The 20,848-nt window shown below is 41.3% G+C and overlaps 2 protein-coding genes across 3 annotated transcripts; one reads left to right on the forward strand and one right to left on the reverse strand.

Annotated features, from left to right (window-relative positions):
* The first annotated feature begins 954 nt into the window (after positions 1–954).
* hgd (homogentisate 1,2-dioxygenase) lies at positions 955–11,253 on the forward strand. The gene is made up of 14 exons (XM_034201082.1): positions 955–1,098; positions 1,983–2,054; positions 2,132–2,220; positions 3,923–4,028; positions 4,719–4,778; positions 4,854–4,945; positions 5,044–5,078; positions 5,188–5,267; positions 5,449–5,548; positions 6,229–6,353; positions 7,940–8,044; positions 8,183–8,309; positions 9,216–9,397; positions 10,930–11,253. The coding sequence occupies exons 1-14, from the start codon at positions 1,084–1,086 to the stop codon at positions 11,071–11,073; spliced, it is 1,332 nt and encodes a 443-aa protein (XP_034056973.1). The 5' UTR covers positions 955–1,083; the 3' UTR covers positions 11,074–11,253.
* A 722-nt stretch (positions 11,254–11,975) lies between these two features.
* On the reverse strand, positions 11,976–14,103 carry ndufb4 (NADH:ubiquinone oxidoreductase subunit B4). Of its 2 annotated transcripts, none has more exons than XR_004567538.1 (3): positions 13,885–14,103; positions 12,908–13,051; positions 11,976–12,119 (listed from the first exon to the last, which is right to left on the reverse strand). XR_004567538.1 is itself a non-coding variant. In XM_034201083.1 (3 exons), exons 1-3 carry the CDS (start codon positions 14,060–14,062, stop codon positions 12,057–12,059), a joined length of 384 nt encoding a protein of 127 aa, XP_034056974.1. In that variant the 5' UTR covers positions 14,063–14,095; the 3' UTR covers positions 11,976–12,056. The 2 variants fall into 2 exon arrangements, 1 of the variants encoding a protein (XP_034056974.1); XM_034201083.1 differs by having other exon boundaries at positions 12,908–13,053; positions 13,888–14,095.
* Positions 14,104–20,848: the final 6,745 nt, after the last annotated feature.

Raw genomic sequence — 20,848 nt, forward strand, 5'->3', positions numbered from 1 at the left:
AATGATAACTCAACATGTGTTAAGATGACCTAATTAAGGGCAACTTGATGAACCACCAGAGCATTACATGTGATGGTTGGATGATGTCACAGCTTTCAGGTTTGTGGCTCGTAAGCCTCCATTTCAGTGCTAACACTTTTATCCTTTTCCCACCAAATGAGGGCCAGGTTTGAAAACACTGGAAAGGGTTTAAAATGAGTGTGTCTGTCAGGGTGTCATCATGTCTCCTTTACTGTCGATGTATACCTTGACTACTGCAGAGGTACTTGTCTCAGGAATGAATGCAGACTGTAACCTTTCCAACTGAAGACAAAAGCCAGATGTTAGTGGGCTATTTTTTCTACTGGCAAAAAGGTTGAAGCCTTCACAATACCCACATATAGCATATTTCAAACCCAATAAAGAAGAATGTACTAATCTATTTGTTGTGTTTGTTTTGCAGGACGTGAGGATGTGCATGACACCATTGTTTGCACAAGCAGTACCATGAGGTCACCACAGTTTGACCATCAAGCTCTAACACACTGATATTGTGTACACATACTTCACTGAGTGGAGTAACAACAACAGTACTTGCCTCTGAAATGTAGTGGAGTAGAAGTATAAATTGGAAATACCCAACTTGAGTCGCTCACAATAGCACTTTAAGTCCTTTAGTGAATGTACTCCGTTACTGTCCAATACTGATTAAAGGTTTATGGTATCTAGCAGTCCTATTTCTTATCCCTTTATCAATATGAGGCTAATGGGTCATGTTAGCATTACAGCAGAACAGAAACTATAACCTGAACTACTACTCTCTAAGCTTTAAACCAGTCTCAGTGTTTGTCTTGGCAGTGTCTCTGGTCACTGTTTGCACATTTCGACCATGCGACCCTCTCCTCTCTGCAGGAGCGTCACAGATACTGTCCGGGGTTAATTGAAGCCATATTGAGAAACAGCATAAACCCAGCCCCCTTTTCCCCCTCTGTGTTCATTTACCGGCATGCACGCGCCCTGCAGTGGATTTTGGTCCAAGGGAAAACTTTCTGCAAGTTAATCTGTAACCACTGAGACACTTTATCAGCTTTAACAGACAGCAGCATGGCTGGACTCAAGGTAAGGACGCATTCTTTCTATTGTACATAATGTTTAATACTAGATAATTACATGCAAAGTTTAGGAGTCATCATTAACAACAGAAGCAGAGCGGCTGGCTGAAGGGCGGCGGTGCCTCCAGCCAATCAGAGCACTGCATTCAGCAGCTGCCCAGATGTGGGGTCAGCTTCACAGAACAACACTATTTCAGTGAGAAACACTCAATAGAATAGAACGGAATGTCTTTTTACATGCATGTTTTAAGTATTAGGCATTTAAACCGAGTTTTCAACCAAAGATATTTTTTAAATGGAGTTTTTATGACTGACAGTTCACACGATTTTAACCTTTTGTGTCTAACTTTATGTTTTTGCCGGTTGTGTCACTTTAAGTTAAGTTAAATCCAATTTTATTAACCTTTATTGGAGCAAACTCAAAAGCACGGCACGTGAACGCGCACATATGGAACCCATCCGTGCCTGCTGTGTGTTTTCTGCAGACTAACAATGACTCAGCAAGATTTCTTTAGTCTTTCTTTAAGTTCTTCTGTGTTTAAAAGAAGACTTTGGCGGTGCAGACGGAGTAATAATCCTGTCATAATTGCAATATTGATCATAGAGTACTGTGGAGGATATCAGTGTAATTAGTCTGTCTCTGTATCACAATAACACAAAAATAATGGATGACTGCAAGGGGGGAAATGTGGCATAACTGCAGTTTGTTTTATCATAGATCTAATGTGAATCAATATGACAACAATTAAGAAAAAGACAAGTCTTAATGACAAGCCTTCACATTTAATTATAACCAGCATGAACACATTTATCCTGCATTACAATGAAGCCGCATGGTGTTTACATGGGATTCTTCTCTTTTTTCTCTTTCAACTTGAATATCTCTCGCAGTACATGAGTGGCTTCGGGAACGATTTGTCTTCTGAAGACCCTCGCTGTCCTGGATCTCTACCTGAGGGACAGGTAACACACACATCTACAAAAACCCACTATGTGGCAGAGGTGATAAATAGCCATTGACAATTGTATTATCTCTACAGAATAACCCCCAGGTGTGTCCGTACGGCCTCTACTCTGAGCAGCTCTCCGGCTCAGCCTTCACCTGCCCCCGGCCGGCCAATAAGAGGAGGTGTTCACCTATTTTCTGACATTTAAATGATCATACTAACCACTTTAAATGTCCCCTATTTTATACTGTTTTTCATTACTTTAAGTCTCAGATATATACAAACATGTCTCTGAAGTGTTTGGCTGAAATACCAAACAGATCATTGCAGCATCCCATAATGTCCTCTGTTTCAGCCCTGTTTCCAAAGTGCTGATTCTCTGTCTGTTACTTTAGATGAAAATAAGTATCCACTCCCCACGCCCCTCTGAGAGATATTTGGTTACAAAGAACACAAGAGCCGATTTCACACCAAGAACTTTGCCGTACTTAGTGCCCATCGCTTAGTGCCAGCACTTAGTACCCCCATGGAACTAAGTACCAATCGCGTTCACACCGGAATAAGTTCCCTGAGGGAAGATTACGCAAATGAATCCACTGACGTCACTTCTTCTTCTTCTGCTTTGGGTTTACTGGCAGGCCGCAAACCACTTCACGGCGTATACTACCACCCGAAGTCCCCGGCCGGAAGTCCCCGGAGTTGGGGACTGGCTTCAGTAGAAGCTGCTGGGACTCCCAGCAGCTTCTACTGAAGCCTTCCGAGTAAATCGCCAGAACGCCGACTCCTCCTCATCTCCACCGCTACCATGTTTTTTTTTGTGTTGCCATAAGTTAGTCTCTCTGCGTTGATGCGCGGGGATAATGCTAATGCTAATAATGCTAATGCAAGCAAATACATTGCATTAGCATGTATTTGCGGCTTCACAAAACTTTTCAGAGTTTTACGGGGCGTGGTTTGCAATTCGCTCAGCCAATCGAAATTGGTACTTTTTTCTCGGATAGTCCCACCTCTCTAGCAGGCACTGAAAAGGGGGGAAAAGTTCTCGGAACTAAGTTCTCTTTTTGGTGTGAACGCAAAATTCCAGGCACTAACGGAACTAAACGGGAAAAGTACTCCGGTGTGAACGGCCTATTGGTGCTCTAGGAGGAGATTCAGGTGATAAGGGGGGGGGGGGGGGGTTAGGTTACCTTGGTTGCTGATTGGCTAATGGTTACACAAGCCTAGAAAATTGTTATGACATCATAAAGTGGCCAAAATCTGATCAGCTCATTTTCAGACAGGTTTTTATAGAAATGGATCAGCACAAAAAGAGAGAGAATCTTTTTTCCTGAAACTTTCAGAGTCTCTTTCCACAGAGGGGACACATGTTGATGTAGAAGAGACATGAAGAAGAGGGGACACATGTTGATGTAGAAGAGACATGAAGAAGAGGGGACACATGTTGATGTAGAAGAGACATGAAGAAGAGGGGACACATGTTGATGTAGAAGAGACATGGAGAAGAGGGGACACATGTTGATGTAGAAGAGACATGAAGAAGAGGGGACACATGTTGATGTAGAAGATACATGAAGAAGAGGGGACACATGTTGATGTAGAAGAGACATGAAGAAGAGGGGACACATGTTGATGTAGAAGAGACATGAAGAAGAGGGGACACATGTTGATGTAGAAGAGACATGAAGAAGAGGGGACACATGTTGATGTAGAAGAGACATGAAGAAGAGGGGACACATGTTGATGTAGAAGAGACATGAAGAAGAGAGGACACATGTTGATGTAGAAGAGACATGAAGAAGTGGATTTTGCATAATAGGTGACCTTTAAATCCAAATGAAGGTGAGACAGAGGGAATAACTCAACATGTTGTTCTTCTTCCTCCAGCTGGTTTTACCGTATCTTGCCATCTGTCAAACATAAGCCTTTTACCGCCGTGCCTTGTGGGAATCTGACAGAGAACTGGAACGAGGTGGAGCCTGACCCCAACCAGGTATAAAAGGGGCAAAAATGAAGACTTAATGCTTGTATGTCAGAGAAAACCGAAACATTTTTAGTATACTCAATAGAATAACACATTCACAAGTCAATACATTTATTATGTTTAGAATTTTTTTATTTCTTTCATAAAATGTCTGAAAACACTAACTAGTGCCAATTGAGATAACACAATGTTTCCATTATTTACGTTAAGCTAATTCGCTGCTAGCTGCATATATTATGAGAAAGGTATTTTAAGTGTCTGCAAGAAAGTGAATTAGAGTGTTTCAGAAAATGTCAAGCTAGTAATCTATTGTTGCATCAAAGTGTTTTACTTCAATTGAATTTCCTTTGTTGTCTGTGTGGGTGTTGTTTGATTAGATTTGATGGATATTTCTGCCAATTTAAGCGAGGAAAGCCACACATTTATATCCAATCGTTGTTAGGGTTGTTAGGGTTAGGGTCGTTACTGGTCCTCACACATACATGACACCAGTGTTTTTCTATCAAATCCCGCCCACTTGAACCAGATAGAAGGCTAATAGGAGGCAGATGTACATACATTTCGCATGGCAACAACAGCAAATCAGAAATTCCTCATGTAGGATTTCACTGTTCATAGTAAGAAGCTATTTGAGAAATGTTGTCTTTAGAGCATTTAATACTTTAAATACTGAATAAGTAACTCTGGTTCCTCTCACAGATGCGATGGCTGCCGTTCACCATCCCCAAATCTACGGAGAAGAAAGTGGACTTTGTGGCTGTGAGTTCAATTTCCACATATTACTTTACAATTAAAGATCTTGAGTTAACTCATAGTTATTTCTTCATGTTGCAGGGTCTGCACACTCTCTGTGGAGCGGGAGATGCCAAATCCCGCAACGGCATCGGCATCCACATGTTCACCTGCAACACCTCCATGGTTGACAGGTGAGAACATATTAGTGTATAATATGCATTTTCAACATATCAAATCCTCCTAAGCAGATCCTTTCTAAGCCCTCTCTTTTGATATTTTCTTGTTGCAGGTGCTTCAACAACTCAGACGGAGACTTTCTGATTGGTGAGGAAAAGGCTTGTTGATGTTTTCACTGTCATCTATCACAAGAAGAACAATGATAGCCCAATTCTGAGCTTTTCTCTTTCTTCAAATGTTCTGTTTGTGTCTGTAGTCCCGCAGCAGGGTGATATTTTGATCACCACAGAGTTTGGGAAGATAATGGTCGAGCCGAACGAGATCTGTGTCATCCAGGTGAGATCTATGTTTTTCATCTCCACAAGTTTTCATACAGAAATGTGCCTCTGTGTCTTCACAGCTCAATTAGCATATTTTGGTCTTTTTCAACAAAAGCCTTCCAAATAAATAACCCATAAGCTTCAGTACATTAAAAACAGTACTAAATATCCTTTAACTTCTTCTGTGTTTTGTCCAGCAAGGGATGCGCTTCAGTGTGGATGTGTTTGGGGAAACCAGAGGATACATACTGGAGGTGTACGGAGCCCATTATGAACTCCCTGACCTGGGGCCTATAGGTGTGTGCTAGATAAGAAAGTACTTGACAGTCAAATCGAGTCTGAAATTGTTCTTCAATCACAACAGCTCCATTTGCAACATCAACAAGGATACATATTTAAGACAAGAAAACAGATATGGGTTCAAGAGTCTTTGACGTACATTTGATCTTGGGTTAAACTCAACATATCGTTTTTAGGATCGACTTCAGTCTAACTTTATTAAACCCTTTATTTCAGATTTGATAGAAACAATTCATATTGCCTTATTTGAGGTCAGAGACAATGTTGCTGGCAAGCCTTAATGTGTTATAGTAGTTGATTCATAGAGTTTCCCACAAAGCCATAGCTGTATTTGTGTTTAGTCAAATATTAGCATGTAAACATTGTAAGACAATATGATTAAGTGCATGTTAGCATGGTAGCGTCCTGACGTTAGCATTTAGCTCTCTTACTACTACTATGACAGCCTCACATAATTGCTAGGATGTATTGTTAATATAGATTTCAAGTTTTTGGAGTGTGTGTTTCAAAGATTCAAAGGCATATTGTCATATGAACAATAGCCTAAACATAGCTTTGGGAATTAAAAGTCCCAGGCTGCTACAGCAATGGAATACGCAATATACTTCACATAAAATGAAAAGTAGTTCAATAGACATGACGGTGCATATGTATGACTGCGCATGTTTGTCTTGCAGGAGCCAATGGTCTGGCCAACCCTCGAGACTTCCTGTGTCCAGTTGCTTGGTACGAGGACCGCGAGGTGGCCACAGGTTACACCGTCATCAACAAGTACCAAGGAAAGCTCTTTGCATGCCAACAGGTGTGTGCATTTGTTCCCTTGCAGTGTGTGTGAGTCAGTACATTGACACATTTGGCATACTTGGCCTATTTAGTTTTGCGTTTGCTTCAGTAAACACCATCAAACCGCAACAATGACTAACAGGAAGCTGTCCAAGTGAAGCATATGATCCATTAGGTGCTGCTGCCATGCCTGATGGTTTAATATCGAAGTGTGTGCTGTTATCCCTTCAGCGGGTTTCCGCCTCGACTCCCTTATGAGCCTTAATCACTCGTAATTAGTTAAGGCATTTAGGAGTTACTGACGGTGTGCCTGTGAGGCTGTGCTTTGTCGGAAAAACCTTTCCCAAGTTAAGCATTAATTTCCCCGCATTTCCCTCAGTGAATGATCCCGCCCCTCCCCGAATGTCCTGTTTGGCGCATAATTGGATCGACACATAATGTGTGACAGGAGGTTTTTTTGTATACAGAGACAGGGGGGGGGGTTGTAACCGTGGAAACCATGTCAAACTACTCTGTTATTATTCATTGTATGAATTACACAAGGGCGAGATGCCGTTTTTTGTAGCAAAACAAACATTTTTCCATCTCTCGCTGCCTCGCCTGGAGTGTCCGCCCCCTGTTCGGAGCTGGGGGTCAGAGGTCACGGCTGCACCTGAAACTCTCTTCCTGGGGTCCCAAGCAGGGGGGGGGGGGGATGCAGGGGTGAGAGAATAAGGTGGGGAGGGAGCGTCGGCCTCATCTGGGGGAAGATGCTGCTGCTCCCGTCTGATCCTGCTGTTTTGTTCCCCTGCAGAGTGCTGAAATTGCTCAAATTAACTTATTATTTGCTTGACTGGGCCAATATGTTTGTGTTTTGTGTGCATGTGTGTACTCTCCTACATTTCCCCCCTCATTTTAATCGAATGTAGGAGAGTTACCACGGATTACCGTCCAAGAGATTGGGCATTTTTGTATGGCAGGGACTGTAAATTGTGTTTGTGATTTTGTTTCCTTCTTTCCTTTTATGTTTTGGTTAAATCATTCACATATACACATGTTAGAGTATTCATATGTGTTTTTTATTCTGTGTGTGTGTGCGCTAGCTGTTGATGTGTGTGAGGAGCACAGGTCACTCAGGAGGCAGCTTGAGTTGTAATGAACTATATTGATTTTTAGAGCTGCTGTTCAATGTCTTTTTCGCGGTGGCATTATCAGAACAGAGAAACTATATGAAATTGCTGTGGTTTTAACAATCAAGATGAAATAAATGTATCTCTGCACCCACTGTAACTGCTCTTCTCCCCCCTTAACTGCACCGTCACGAGCATCAAAATGCCCAAAGTTTGGAGAAAGTTTGATTGTGAAGCCAATTACCCCATAATACCTGGAGCCTGGTTTCACAAAGAACAGGGGGAATGAAAGAAGCACAGCCTCTTTCACAATCAACCCTTTTCATTACAACCAGTTTTTCTCTTTATGTCAAGAAGTGCTCTCTCTGAGAATTTAAGATTACAAAGACATTAGTCATTATTCCTTTTTCCCTGTGAAAAGCTCAATTGAAAGTCCTTTGTGTTTGTTGCTTGGGCAGACTCGTCTTATTTGTTTGCCTCTGTGCTCTGCATGTAGGATTTCTCTCCGTTCAATGTGGTGGCTTGGCACGGCAACTACACACCGTACAAATACAACCTGAAGAACTTCATGGTTATCAACGCTGTGGCCTTCGACCATGCGGTGAGAGACATATTCAGACATGCTACTTTTTAATATACATAACGCAAATCAATTCATTTCTCTTTACTTTAAGCCCTGGAAGTACATGTAAGTCTTAATACTCTACCACGCCCTCATCATATACTGATCTTCTTCTAGGATCCATCTATCTTCACCGTGCTGACCGCCAAATCCACGCGTCCAGGTGTGGCCATCGCTGACTTTGTCATCTTCCCCCCTCGCTGGGGTGTGGCTGACAACACCTTCCGTCCTCCATACTATCATCGTAAGACCCCAATAACACACTCACATTGATTCATCTCTTGCATTTTGCACCAGAGGAGAAAAAGACTTCTGAGAAATAGTTCTAATAAAAACTCTGGAGAATGTCCAGAGAATCAGGTCCGCACTTTATCCGTAGATTTCCTTTAACACATGTAGCACACAACGGGAGATTGCCCGTGTTAGAGGGACAATCTTGCTTTATGAAAAGATTCTGTTGATGTGTTGGCAGAGCGTGCAGGAGGCCCAACATGACCCGGATTACACCGCGGTCACAACACTGTTTGGTAACTTGGTCACAAACTACCAATTATTTTGTATTTTCGTTTATTTGTCTGTTTATCGTCCGCCTCTATGAAAAGGAGTTACCAGATCTCATCATCTCTCCAGTTAGACAATTGAATTGCCGTCTAAATGACTTCTTCTTAACCCTCTAATATTGGTTTTCTTTCTGTCTCGAGCCAGGAGTAATAAAAAACTAACAAAGAAATCAACAAATTCACTCATGGGTCGGATGTTAAACAGACTTTGTGCTTGGCATTGTAAAGTCTGTTTAATATGTGGTGCAAATGATTCAGACATTGGCGTTCTCACATAAAGCTCCTCTGGGTAACGTCTAGGGTTGCAGTTCATGTGTGAAAGGGTCTAAAGGACTTTAGATGTGGCTAAAATTAAGTCAATTGGTTTTATGTTGACTCTATCATGAAAGGAAACTAACCTGTCCTTTTCACCCAACCAGTGTCAAGTCAGCAGGTGATAAAACCCACCTGCTGTACGGGTCTTTTCAGGCCCCTCCACAGCACCTTTTGTCTGCTTCCGCCACAGATCTATAAGGCCATCTAGTGGAAATCAGTGCCTTTTATACTGGAAACTCAACCTGTGTTACAGCGCCTCCTGTCTGTTTCTTTAGGTAACTGCATGAGCGAGTTCATGGGCCTGATCAAAGGCCACTATGAAGCCAAAGCAGAGGGTTTCCAGCCTGGGGGGGGCAGCCTGCACAGCATGATGACCCCCCACGGCCCCGATGGAGAGTGCTTCGAGAAGAACAGCAGCTCCGAGCTCAGACCTGAGAGGGTGGCCGAAGGCACCATGGTAAGAAAGTGTATTTGTATTAGATGCATATGAACAGAGATGGCAAAAGTACACACATCCTTTACTCAAGTAGAAGTACAGATACTCGTGTTTAAAATACCCTGTTAAAGTAGAAGTACTGACTAAACTTCTTTACTCAAGTAAAAGTAAAGAGGCTTTGAAATGTACTTCTGTAAAAAGTACCCATAACTAGCAGCTGTTTTAAAGAGTACCTGACCTCCCTTTATATTAATAGAACAATAATGTCATTGTTAGCTAATGAATGTTTCCATGCTGAACAACGGCAACATGACAACGTTTCCATTGGTCCCTCTTCTTTAGAGAAGAGCAGGAAATGATGGATACACGGATCGTGTTCAAATCAATAGGCACGCAATGACTCTAAAGAATAATGATCACGCATCAAACACACATTCAGACTAAAGGAACCAGCTGTTTGGAAAATGAGAGAAGTAGAAAGTACAGGTATTTGTGTTCAAAATGTAAGAAGTAGAAAGTACAGGTATTTGTGTTCAACATGTAAGAAGTAGAAAGTACAGGTATTTGAGTTCAACATGTAAGAAGTAGAAAGTACAGGTATTTGAGTTCAACATGTAAGAAGTAGAAAGTACAGGTATTTGAGTTCAACATGTAAGAAGTAGAAAGTACAGGTATTTGAGTTCAACATGTAAGAAGTAGAAAGTACAGGTATTTGAGTTCAACATGTAAGAAGAAGAAAGTACAGGTATTTGAGTTCAACATGTAAGAAGTAGAAAGTACAGGTATTTGAGTTCAACATGTAAGAAGTAGAAAGTACAGGTATTTGAGTTCAACATGTAAGAAGTAGAAAGTACAGGTATTTGAGTTCAACATGTAAGAAGTAGAAAGTACAGGTATTTGAGTTCAACATGTAAGAAGAAGAAAGTACAGGTATTTGTGTTCAACATGTAAGAAGTAGAAAGTACAGGTATTTGTGTTCAAAGTGTAAGAAGTAGAAAGTACAGGTATTTGAGTTCAACATGTAAGAAGTAGAAAGTACAAGTATTTGGGTTCAACATGTAAGAAGTAGAAAGTACAGGTATTTGGGTTCAACATGTAAGAAGTAGAAAGTACAGGTATTTGAGTTCAACATGTAAGAAGTAGAAAGTACAGGTATTTGTGTTCAACATGTAAGAAGTAGAAAGTACAGGTATTTGAGTTCAACATGTGAGAAGTAGAAAGTACAGGTATTTGAGTTCAACATGTAAGAAGTAGAAAGTACAGGTATTTGAGTTCAACATGTAAGAAGTAGAAAGTACAGGTATTTATGTTCAACATGTAAGAAGTAGAAAGTACAGGTATTTGTGTTCAACATGTAAAAAGTCGTCAGAAAAATAAGTAGTGGAGTAAAGTACTGATATCAGAAACATGTACTTAAGTACAGTAACAAAGTATTTTACTACTTCTCACCTCTGCATATGAAGTTTTAAGGTAAACTAGAGAAGCATCATTAAAGTTAGATATAAAAGCAGTGCCATCATCAATATCTGTTTCCTGTATTTTCTGTTCTGCAGGCGTTCATGTTTGAGTCCTCCTTCAGCATGGCCGTCACAAAGTGGGGTCTAGAAACATGCCAGAGACTCGATAAGAGCTACTACCACTGCTGGGAATCTCTGCGCAGCCACTTCAACCCCAACTGGAAGCCCAGCAAACAGTAGAAGAAACCCAAACCAAATATAGTAGAGTTTATTATACATAGACAAAAACAAGTAATTTGACCTTAATATAATACATCTAATGTTTCTGAAACGTGGATTTCTTTGTCTGTTTCTGAAGAAATTCAGTCATTTCTTCCAAGCAGACAAGATTGGAGTAGCACAATAAAGATTAAAACAAAGCATTGGTGTTTGTCAAACCTCAAAATCAAAACTAGGCTGCCTAGTTTCTGTGTTTCCTGCTTTACTAGTTTTTTAGAATATTGTATGTCTGTACCTGATTTCAGGACCTTGGACTGGTCAGAACTAACATGGTGCGTGCGTAAGTAGGGATGGGTATCGTTATGGTTTTAACGGTACTACTACTTTTATCAATCCGGTCTTTTAACGGTACTCTTATCGGTTCTTTTGGAGAAAAAAAGAAGGTAAACTAACTACACAAATTGCGAACAAAATTAACATTGCTTATTTAAATGAAATACATAATATTTCACACTAATACTACAAATAATCAGACGCATTTTGCAGTCTTTTTGCGTATTAGAGTTGGCGACACTAAAACTGCAATATAATGTTTGTGTAGCATAAGATGACATTTTTTTAGATGTCTCCAGTACCGATAAAAAGACCGATAACGTCGGAGCTTAACGGTACCACGGCCTTTAATAATTCAGCCCCGGGGCCCGTTTAATACCGGGGCTCGGTACCCATCCCTATGCGTAAGTGATCGTCTCCCTTTACCTGTGCAGATTTTAATGTGTGTGTTAAAAGACTTGAGCAGGTGAACTTGTTTTATGCCACATTTTCCACAGTATATCCACTCTTGTTGCCTGTTTTAAGCCTCACTGCCCCGGTGTCTACTGTATTTTTTCACACCTTTAACTCACCAATTAAAACCACATGACTGTTTTTGACAATATAATTTTATTCAGTTAATAATAATAATAGACACTGGCATCACTAGAACATGAAGGTCTCAGCGCAGCTCATGATGACAGAGAGAACCGGCGATCGTACTTTCCAGCTATAATATCCGCCTCCTTCTTGTCCTGTAAAACACACGACACACACGATGGGTTAATGCTGATTCCATGGCAACAAAGTCATGTCACCTTCCAGACATTTTCTCAAAAGATTGTTTTATGGGTGAGCTTTTTGTGATTGTCAAGCAGCCTTTTGTCCTCCCAGCGGAAAGAGGAAGCGAATTTGAGGCTCAGCAGTCTGACAATTGCCCCTTGAATTCATATCGGTGAGGATTTAGACGCTGAATCTCCATGACAATAAAGCACTTGATTCAAATATGAATGGCACTGTGACAAAAAAAGGGATTCAGATCAACTGCTGAGCTCCAATCCTCAGCTGAATAGCTTTCAGATCCATGATGCCATTCATTAATATAAAAATTGAAGGATTATTTAAGGCTAATTTTTTTTGTAAAAGGTATTTTCAGTGTTTTAAATTAGCTAGTGCTGCATGGTAGAATTACCTGTAGTTCTCATGCCCGTACTGTGTTGGTCACTGGATTATATAAAGTGAAATCACTTGTGTTTGACCTCCAGCTTGGCATCTTAGTACTCTTAATAACTGCAAGAATATTTGGGAATAAATTATTTGTCTGTTCTAATTTTAAATGGTTTTCCAAGTGATCAATATATGTGCCCATGTTTGATGTATTTGTAGTTCTGTGCACAGACAAATACATGCCACTCAATCAATAGTAAACGGACTTAAGTTGAATGCTAAATGATGGTGTAGTTATTAAACGTGATGCTTAAGGAGCAAGAGGTGATAAGATAGGTAGATAAGTGTGGTGTTGTGAGTGCATGTTGTCTCATACCCTGTCTGTCTTGAAGAGGTAGTAAAAGGCAAAGAGAGGCACCACTCCAAACAGGAGCCCAGTCAGAGAGGTCTTGGATGTGGCCTTGAAGTAAGGGTAGGTGTGGGACCGGGCATACATCCAGCGATTCAGGGCCGGGTCTTCCTGTAAACACACACAGGTAAGCAAATCCATTTCAATGTATTAGTAAGTCTTTGCATTGGAGAAAAATGACATGGCAACGTGTATTTACATATTGTATTACTACAGCAAATACGTTTTCTCTTTAAACAAAAGTATAAAAGATAAGGACTTTTTCATAGAGTGCATTATGACACATGGTCCTGGTGTTGGGCAATGGGCATACTGGCTCACTGTAACATTGCCATGGACTACTAGGACACTTCAATAAGTAAATAGCCATTGTTAATGTAACAGTATCAGTTGTGCTGTTCCTACTATGTCCTTTATATATACAGTCCATGATAATTAAAGGACAGAAGTAGCAGTAGTAAGACAAACTGAGTAAGTAAATATTAAGTGTTGTGAGTGTAGTAGTTTCATGTTTGTCTGTTGATAAATAGGAGATATCTTGACCACTTGCGCACTTTTGGTGATGAAGAACCATGAACAGGTTAGGTGTGTTGTTGCAGGTTTTCATGGGATAGGCGAGTACAAATGTATGTTAAATCATGTGCTTTACCTCTTTCTCTAACACATTGCAACACTGTGGCACTTTACATAATATAAAATGTAAACACAATAGAAAAGAAAAGCAAGGACACTGCAAAGTAAAGCATTGCTGTAGGTTAGCGTCAACTCTACACACATTAATTCCCTCTAGTCCCGTCTTGTCATTGTTTTATTTCATGGTACTCATGGTACTGTGTTTATGTCTGCCTCAAAATACGCCAAGGTGAATTGCTTGTATGTGTTAACAATAAACCTGGTTCTGATGCTAACGTTAGCATGTAGCCACTTTGAAGGGTAACACTCACAATGAGGGGCCTTTCTGTGCGGGTTGTTCAGCTGAGTCTGGTACTGGAGCTTCAGGTTGGACCGCATAGCCAACTTGTCCTCTTCGGCCCGGCGGTTCTCCAGAGAGAGGTTAAAATACTCGTTTGGGTCCAGTGTTTTTGGCCGAGAAGCCAAGGGCGCCTCCTTGTAGTCCACCATGATTGTGGACGATGGAGCAAACGGGATCTCGTGAAATCTCGCGGTTACAACAGCTATAAAAGAAAGGACATATTTGTGGGGCATTTCTCTAAACAGGAACCCACTAACCTCAGGGGAATACACCAGGGATTACAATACAGATTCCTACTTATTTCTAGTGATAAGTAGCCTATTGCGATTATTAAACAAATTACAAGGAATTTGTTGGAAGATAATAACTTAATTTACTCACAGGGGAAGAATCTATAATGAAATGTGTGAAATCAGGATCAGAAACCACGTTTATACCTTTTAATAAAAGTATATATCTACATGTTTTGTTTATGTAACAGATGCACATGGGGCAGTTAGCCCAAAGATGTTATTTTTCATGGTCACCCAAAAAATGAATTATTATATTATTATACAAATTATTAACTTGTATACATTTACTTAAAAAAAGAAGAAGCACATATGCTCACAATATGCGAAAAAAGAGACAATGCAAGTGAAGATATGGACTTATTAAGACCATGTTGTGCTGCGTTAGAAATAATGCCGGGATCGTCACCATAGCAACTCCAAACAGTCTCAAACGGAACAATGAGCGCAGATAAGAAAGTCAAAGAGAAGGTCTCTCTGTCTGAAAGTGAGGATGGCTTTCAGTATGAAGAGGTTTCTCTGGGGGATGACTGGAGTCTGACGGAAGGAGAGGAGGATTTGGAGGCGACGGTGAAAGCGATCCAGGAGCGGGCAGAGGCAGCTGCTTCTCCCCGGAAAACAGCTCCCTCCACCCCGCAGAAACAGGAGGCCGTGGATGACTTTTTACGCACCTTCCTCTTCCACATGAACATGACAGAAACACTTGACTGCTTCCAGACTGAGTGGACCGAGATGGTGCAGAGAGGGGGCTTGGATACAGAGAACATCGGTTTAGTGCCACAGGTGTACACCGAGAACCAGAGTCTGACCGGCGAACTGGAGACTGCGCAGCGGGAGATGGAGGAGTACAGGCGGGCAGCGGCTGCAGGAGCACTGACCCTGGAGAGGGTGCAGAGGAACAGAGACTTCCACAGCCTGCAGTATAAGCGCGTGGTGCAGGAGAAAAACAAGCTCATAGAGGAGATGAAGAAGCTCACCGTGCAGTGCAACAAATACGAGCCGGAAGTTAAGCGGATGAATGAGAAATACCAGACTGTGCTAAAGCAGACCATGCTGGTGGCTTTGGAGAAGGACAAGGCTTTGGGGGGGGGAAGGATCAGGGAACATGACCCATGAAAAACCTCCATCACCTGCAAAGAGTTCAAGGACTCAGACTAGGTGAAGTCCCTGCAGGAGAATGGTTGAAATAAACAGTCTCATAACTTTCCTCATGAAGCCTTTTATTCCTATACAACACAGTTCATGTAATATGAAAAAACATGCTTCTATTCCAAAAACACACGTACAGTAAAGTCAAAAGTCTAAAGGTTAAAGTATAACAATAGTTTAAATTATAGAAAGTCATCATAATGTTCATAACAATATTAATATATTTAACCTGCAAAATACAGGACCTCTATATACATCCATATTTTTCATATGATGAAGATATATCCATTCGTTTTACTGAAGTTTAGAAGCTTTTCATTGTTGTAAATATCCACAAGAGGGCAGTCTTTAGCAAGCTTTGCTCGACTTCCACAGAGTGACTATGAAATCCAACTTCACCAGCAAAGAAGTAATTTGTAACAGCAGGAGGCAGGAATCTGCTGAGCTGCACTCGAAGATAAACCAGAAAAGTAGCGTGTCACTTCTGCTCATAAGAGTGCTCATTTCCCCCTTTTTACAACCACAGCAATGCCTGCCAGCATGGGAATAAAGTCATGCAGGCAGTAACATTTTACAGCTAATATTGCAATTTCAACTTTAGGTCCGGGTAGAACGAAAGCGTTCCGAAAAGCCACATTAATGGATGAAAAACATTGGCTATATAAAATAAGGTAGCAAAACATTGTAAAAATAAGCAGTGTGTTCTGCTCTGGAACAATTTTTACAACAATCACATTTTTGCATGACTTGTTTTTTTATTTTCAGATACCATATAGGATGTCAAGAAGTCCTGTTATTGCCACAGTGCAACATCAGTTATATTCTTGCAGCTATATTTCATTTGGTGCTGTTTTCATTACACCATGATACATTTAAGTGAAGCTGAAATAGCCTTCATCTCAGTGGCTTTGCAATCGGATTATGCAATATAAAGATATTGTTTCTCACACAGATGTTTTCTTTCTCCCTCTTCTGTCCCTTGATACTTGAGTGTGGAGATGCTGAGGGAGCTCTTTGATCCGGAGAGGCTACAGAACGTGTGACCAAGTGATTTATTGTCCTCTCCGGACCTCTAACCCGCCCTCCGCTCTGCAGTTTGAAACATCCATTTATGACTTCAAAATTCAATATGAGACCACACTCCCGGGCCAAAAAGCTCCCTCTACTTAATGTTCAGAGAGAGATTTAGCTCCATATGAAATATAAAAATGTTTCTGCCCTAGCTGTCAACCGGCAGACCTCGTGAACTTGGAAATGAACTTTGAGAAGTTTCTGAAATGTGAGCACAATGGGAACAAAAAGTATTTCTTCTCTTCCTTTCCTTACATCCTCCCACATCCTTCTGATGGCTTTCTTTCCACTGTACATTTGGTTGTTATTCTTTATCATACATCAGTGATGCTGACTGACGTTTATTTGGATGCACTCACTGTGCAAAGCTTTTGTCAGATATTAAGATGTGATAGATATGGAGACAGTGACAGACTGTAAGATGGGAATGAAAAGGCAGAGAGGATTTCTATCAGCTGCCTCTGCTACCTTTGCAGGATTTAATCAGAAGTGATTTTGTGCTGCTTTGGTCTTTTTGAAATGGCTTCTTCATGCGAGTCTGGCTCGGAAAGTGGAAGCATGTTTCTTTTCCGACCACAAACTAAAAGCACTTTTCTCCTTATTCTTCACCAGAGGTCCGTGATGTGGTCAGTAGACTCACAGACAATGACCTAATGTGTTATGCTGCTCTTTGCTCCATAATATTTCCAGACTCCATTACTCTGCTGCCCCATAGGAATGTAACTGAGGAATGCATTTCCTTTCCACACTTGTTTTCATCTACAGTATGTAATTAGGCCAGTTTGGAGCCTTTTCTAAATGTCACAAATGGTTACAGTCGATGAGGTGGTGGCTGGAGGCAGGCTTGTTATTCCCAGCCAACTTTTTATACCTCCAAGGCCCATATTACCTTTTTCCAGCCGGCCCACCCCTCCCTCCCACAGACGTTGTCACCGTGAGGTCGTCCATTGGTTTGTAAACCATTATTTTGAACTTACAGTTTGGCATTTTGGCCGTCACCATGCTTTTTGGAGCCAGAAGTCACACGAGAGGTTGGAGCTAAGTACAGCCATATGCTGTAAACCTTTTTAGGCAAACCAAAATGTTCCAATTAACTTTCAGGAAGAGAAAATACTGGTAAACAGTCAGACATTTGGACCACGTAGCCCATCCTAAAGCCTTAAGCATTCCCTGCTTTATGGTTTATTTGTACCTAAATGGAAACATCGTTTGCTAAATGATCCTCCTGCTGTATTGAAGAAGACTTTAAACTACAAATTGAGACTATAAACTCATGTATACAATGTTTACTGAGCTATAGACTTCTATACAATCACACTTCTTTATGCAACCAGTAGAGTCACCCTCTGCTTGATATCAGAAAGAGTGCAAGTTCAGGCATATTGGCTTCACTTCTCAGTACCAGAGGTTTCCGACTGCTCCATTTATCTCAGGTCTGAGGACACAAAGTTGTCTTCCCCTGCCTTTTATAAGAAGTTTTCGACGTTGTGTCTCCATATTTAATGCCTGGGACTGCTTGTGATTCCTCCCATGCCTCTCCCTCGGCTCCTGTCAGCTCTGTCCACTTCACAGCCCGCACGACCTTCGTGTCATACCAAAGAGAAATAGGAATGAGGGTGAAAAGCCTCCTGGCTCGAGCTGAACCGAACCTGCCTCGCCTCCCTTTATCGCTCTGCCTCTGAGCCTATTTTTACTGAACTCTGCCCTGTTTATACAACTGAATCACAGTGGGCTTTGTGTTGTAATTGAGATGAATCGCCTTAGCCTAGTTACCTGCCACATATAGGATGTGTTGGCTCCGTATTCCTCCAGATATCTTTTTGAAGAAATGCTGCTTTTCTCAATTCATCCTCAATTCTCTCTGCCTTCCATTTCTAATATACACCTATGAAATTTATTCACCCTGTCGGAGAGTATTCCTTTCTTAATAAATCAGCTTTCCACGGACCTATATAGTGGGTATCCGGTCATACTCAGCAATATTTTCTGCTTTAATGTACTGAGCAGGGCAGATATTGTGGCATTGCCTCAGCAGGCATCCATCATCTTCAAGCAGAGCTACGCAGATGAATTGCTCAGAGACAGAACTGAGAAAATCTGGCATTTTTCTTTCAGCTATGTTCATCTCAGCTCTCGGCTTTAACGTAAATGTTCAGATATTTATGGCGATATTCGCTGCAGGGATTTATCTCCTGTGTCAAGATGAGTATCCAGCATGTCGTCGTTCTTGTAAAACCAACTTTGGTCGAGATGCTGATTGCTTTGCTTCTCTAAGGTTAAGGAGAGTCTTAAGAAACCATTTGAAATGCATTAAGTTAACTCAAAATGGCATGGTGGCCAAGTTTAAACCAACATTTGTGTTTCTTAATTCCTGGCATATAATGATGCGGAGTCATTTGTATCCCAATGGAAACCATTAGCAAGACCACAGCTCAAAACACTTAGAGTTCCCAAATATGAGTTCTTTATGATGAATTCATCACAAATTGGGGATTTTACTTACTTTTCACCTGGAAAATACGAATAATGATTAATAACACTTCAATAAAACGGCTTTTTGGCAAGTAAAGGTTGAGAGAGCTGGAACACAAAAGAAAGCAGTGTGTAAATGCCACAGTTCAGGCGAAGAATAACAGGATTATTTTTGGTAACTCGGCTACAGTACTCTTGATATCTCTGTTTTTAGCCTCAGCATGCTGCAGTTATGGATGCTATGAAAACAACTTTGATCTAAAATAGATTTGGCTAGCGTCTGAGATATTTTGAGTTTAGCTTTTGGTGACAGGATGAAGGGATTGCAGGTGTCATTCTGCCTCTGGATGCAGACCGAGGCTTTGTTTATCACGAGAAGCTGACAGATTCTGGAAAAAGTCAATGAATTCTGCATTGGCCCATAAATACCCCCCCCCCCCTCCTTGCCGCCGCCTTACACGCTGAAAGGTCAGCAGGCTGATATATCGAGCTGACATCACTACGCTGTTACTGAGGACTTACACATATCACACATGCATCTCTGTTTGCCTGGCCTTCGCTAGCCCGCAGTGATGTGACAGAGAGAGGAAGGGAGGCTGGTGATTGGGGGAGGGGGATGTCAAGCTGGAGTGACACGAGGTGAGGGAAGACAGCCAACACCCTGAATCTGATCTGGTGGGAAGTGAGAGGAAGAAGAGGAGAAGGAGGAAGATTCAGCCTCAAAGCAGGGTCACAGGCTGAGGTCAGAGTAGAGAAAAGACCAGCAGGAATACCTCCTCATCCTGACTCAAATAAATCACACTTTACCAAAAAGGGTTCAGATGCTACAGTACTATCTTTACCTTACAGACTGATCTGATAATATTCCAGTTGGTTGGTTTTTATCTGTAGACTGACATTGTGTTCATGTTGGGCAGTGCAACAAACCTGCCAGTGGTGAGTTTAAGAGAGAGCTAAGAACAGTCTATACACTGAATATGAAGCGACCACTAGCAGACGTAAGGATTGTAAAGCCTATAGACTACAAATATAAGACAGTGTTTTATTTAGAGAGCTTTGGGTGTGCCGGTAGGAGGATTGTATTACTTTGAAGAAAGCATTTCTCCATTGATAAGACTTGTCCCTTTCTGAATTTTTGATTGAAACAAATCAGACATGTTTTTGAATATTTGACGATGTGGAACCAGTTGAAGTTGGACTAGAGGTTTGTAAGGTGGCTTGTGATTCAACCAGACTTCTCTTTAGCTATGTTGCATTCTTTCATGATTTCAGCAACTAACTTTGGTCCATTGTATCACCAAAGTAACAGAAAACGGTGGTTTCTAATGGATTGGAATCACCAAACACTGTTATTCAAATTATGATGAACGTAGAAGACGGAAAGGTGTGTCGTCACTGGATCGCTCTGCATCATAATAGTATTGTTTCTGCCTCGGGGTTAACCCCCCCTGCTAACGAAGGACGTGTTTGTGACTTTTTCCCCACATTGCATGTTGTCTGGGATGAGATGCTCCTGTCAACAGAAACTAATACTTACGTGGTGGTTTCTTCTGCTTAAAAAGCACTGTTACCCACTAACTACACATGAACCTGAGTGTGGGGAAACGGTGACGTATCTCTCCCACCACAGTCCTATAGATTGAAGGCCTCCCAGTGATTCTGTTCGTAGTGATTACCATCAGCTTTGTTCTGGAGGGGATGACTAAACCCAAAGCACAGCGGAAACAATGCCACACACCATTACACCACCGCACAGACTGAGAGGATCCCCTTTGTGTCGACCACACACCGTGACACACATCCGATTGAACTTTAATTTAACATTTGCATCACCAGGACTGGGTTTAAATGGTGGATTTCTATTTAAAACAAGTCTGTGTAAGTGAGATTGCCTCTAAGGATGGGTGTGTGTGAGATGATGACAGGGGAGCGAGTGGTGTCTCTCTTGTTGCC

The sequence above is a fragment of the Gymnodraco acuticeps genome, unplaced genomic scaffold, assembly GCF_902827175.1.
Source record: "Gymnodraco acuticeps unplaced genomic scaffold, fGymAcu1.1, whole genome shotgun sequence".
Taxonomy (NCBI): domain Eukaryota; kingdom Metazoa; phylum Chordata; class Actinopteri; order Perciformes; family Bathydraconidae; genus Gymnodraco; species Gymnodraco acuticeps.

Excerpts from the sequence above, each read along its gene's own strand:
- ndufb4 (XM_034201083.1), bottom strand. The coding sequence starts at position 14,062 with ATGGTGGACTACAAGGAGGCGCCCTTGGCTTCTCGGCCAAAAACACTG. Across the intron at positions 13,054-13,887 it reads CCCGCACAGAAAGGCCCCTC|AGGAAGACCCGGCCCTGAAT; the intron begins ATTGTGAGTGTT and ends GTGTGTGTTTAC. Across the intron at positions 12,120-12,907 it reads ACCTCTTCAAGACAGACAGG|GACAAGAAGGAGGCGGATAT; the intron begins GTATGAGACAAC and ends TGTGTTTTACAG.
- hgd (XM_034201082.1), top strand. Across the intron at positions 4,029-4,718 it reads TGGAGCCTGACCCCAACCAG|ATGCGATGGCTGCCGTTCAC; the intron begins GTATAAAAGGGG and ends TTCCTCTCACAG. Across the intron at positions 5,268-5,448 it reads ACGAGATCTGTGTCATCCAG|CAAGGGATGCGCTTCAGTGT; the intron begins GTGAGATCTATG and ends TGTTTTGTCCAG.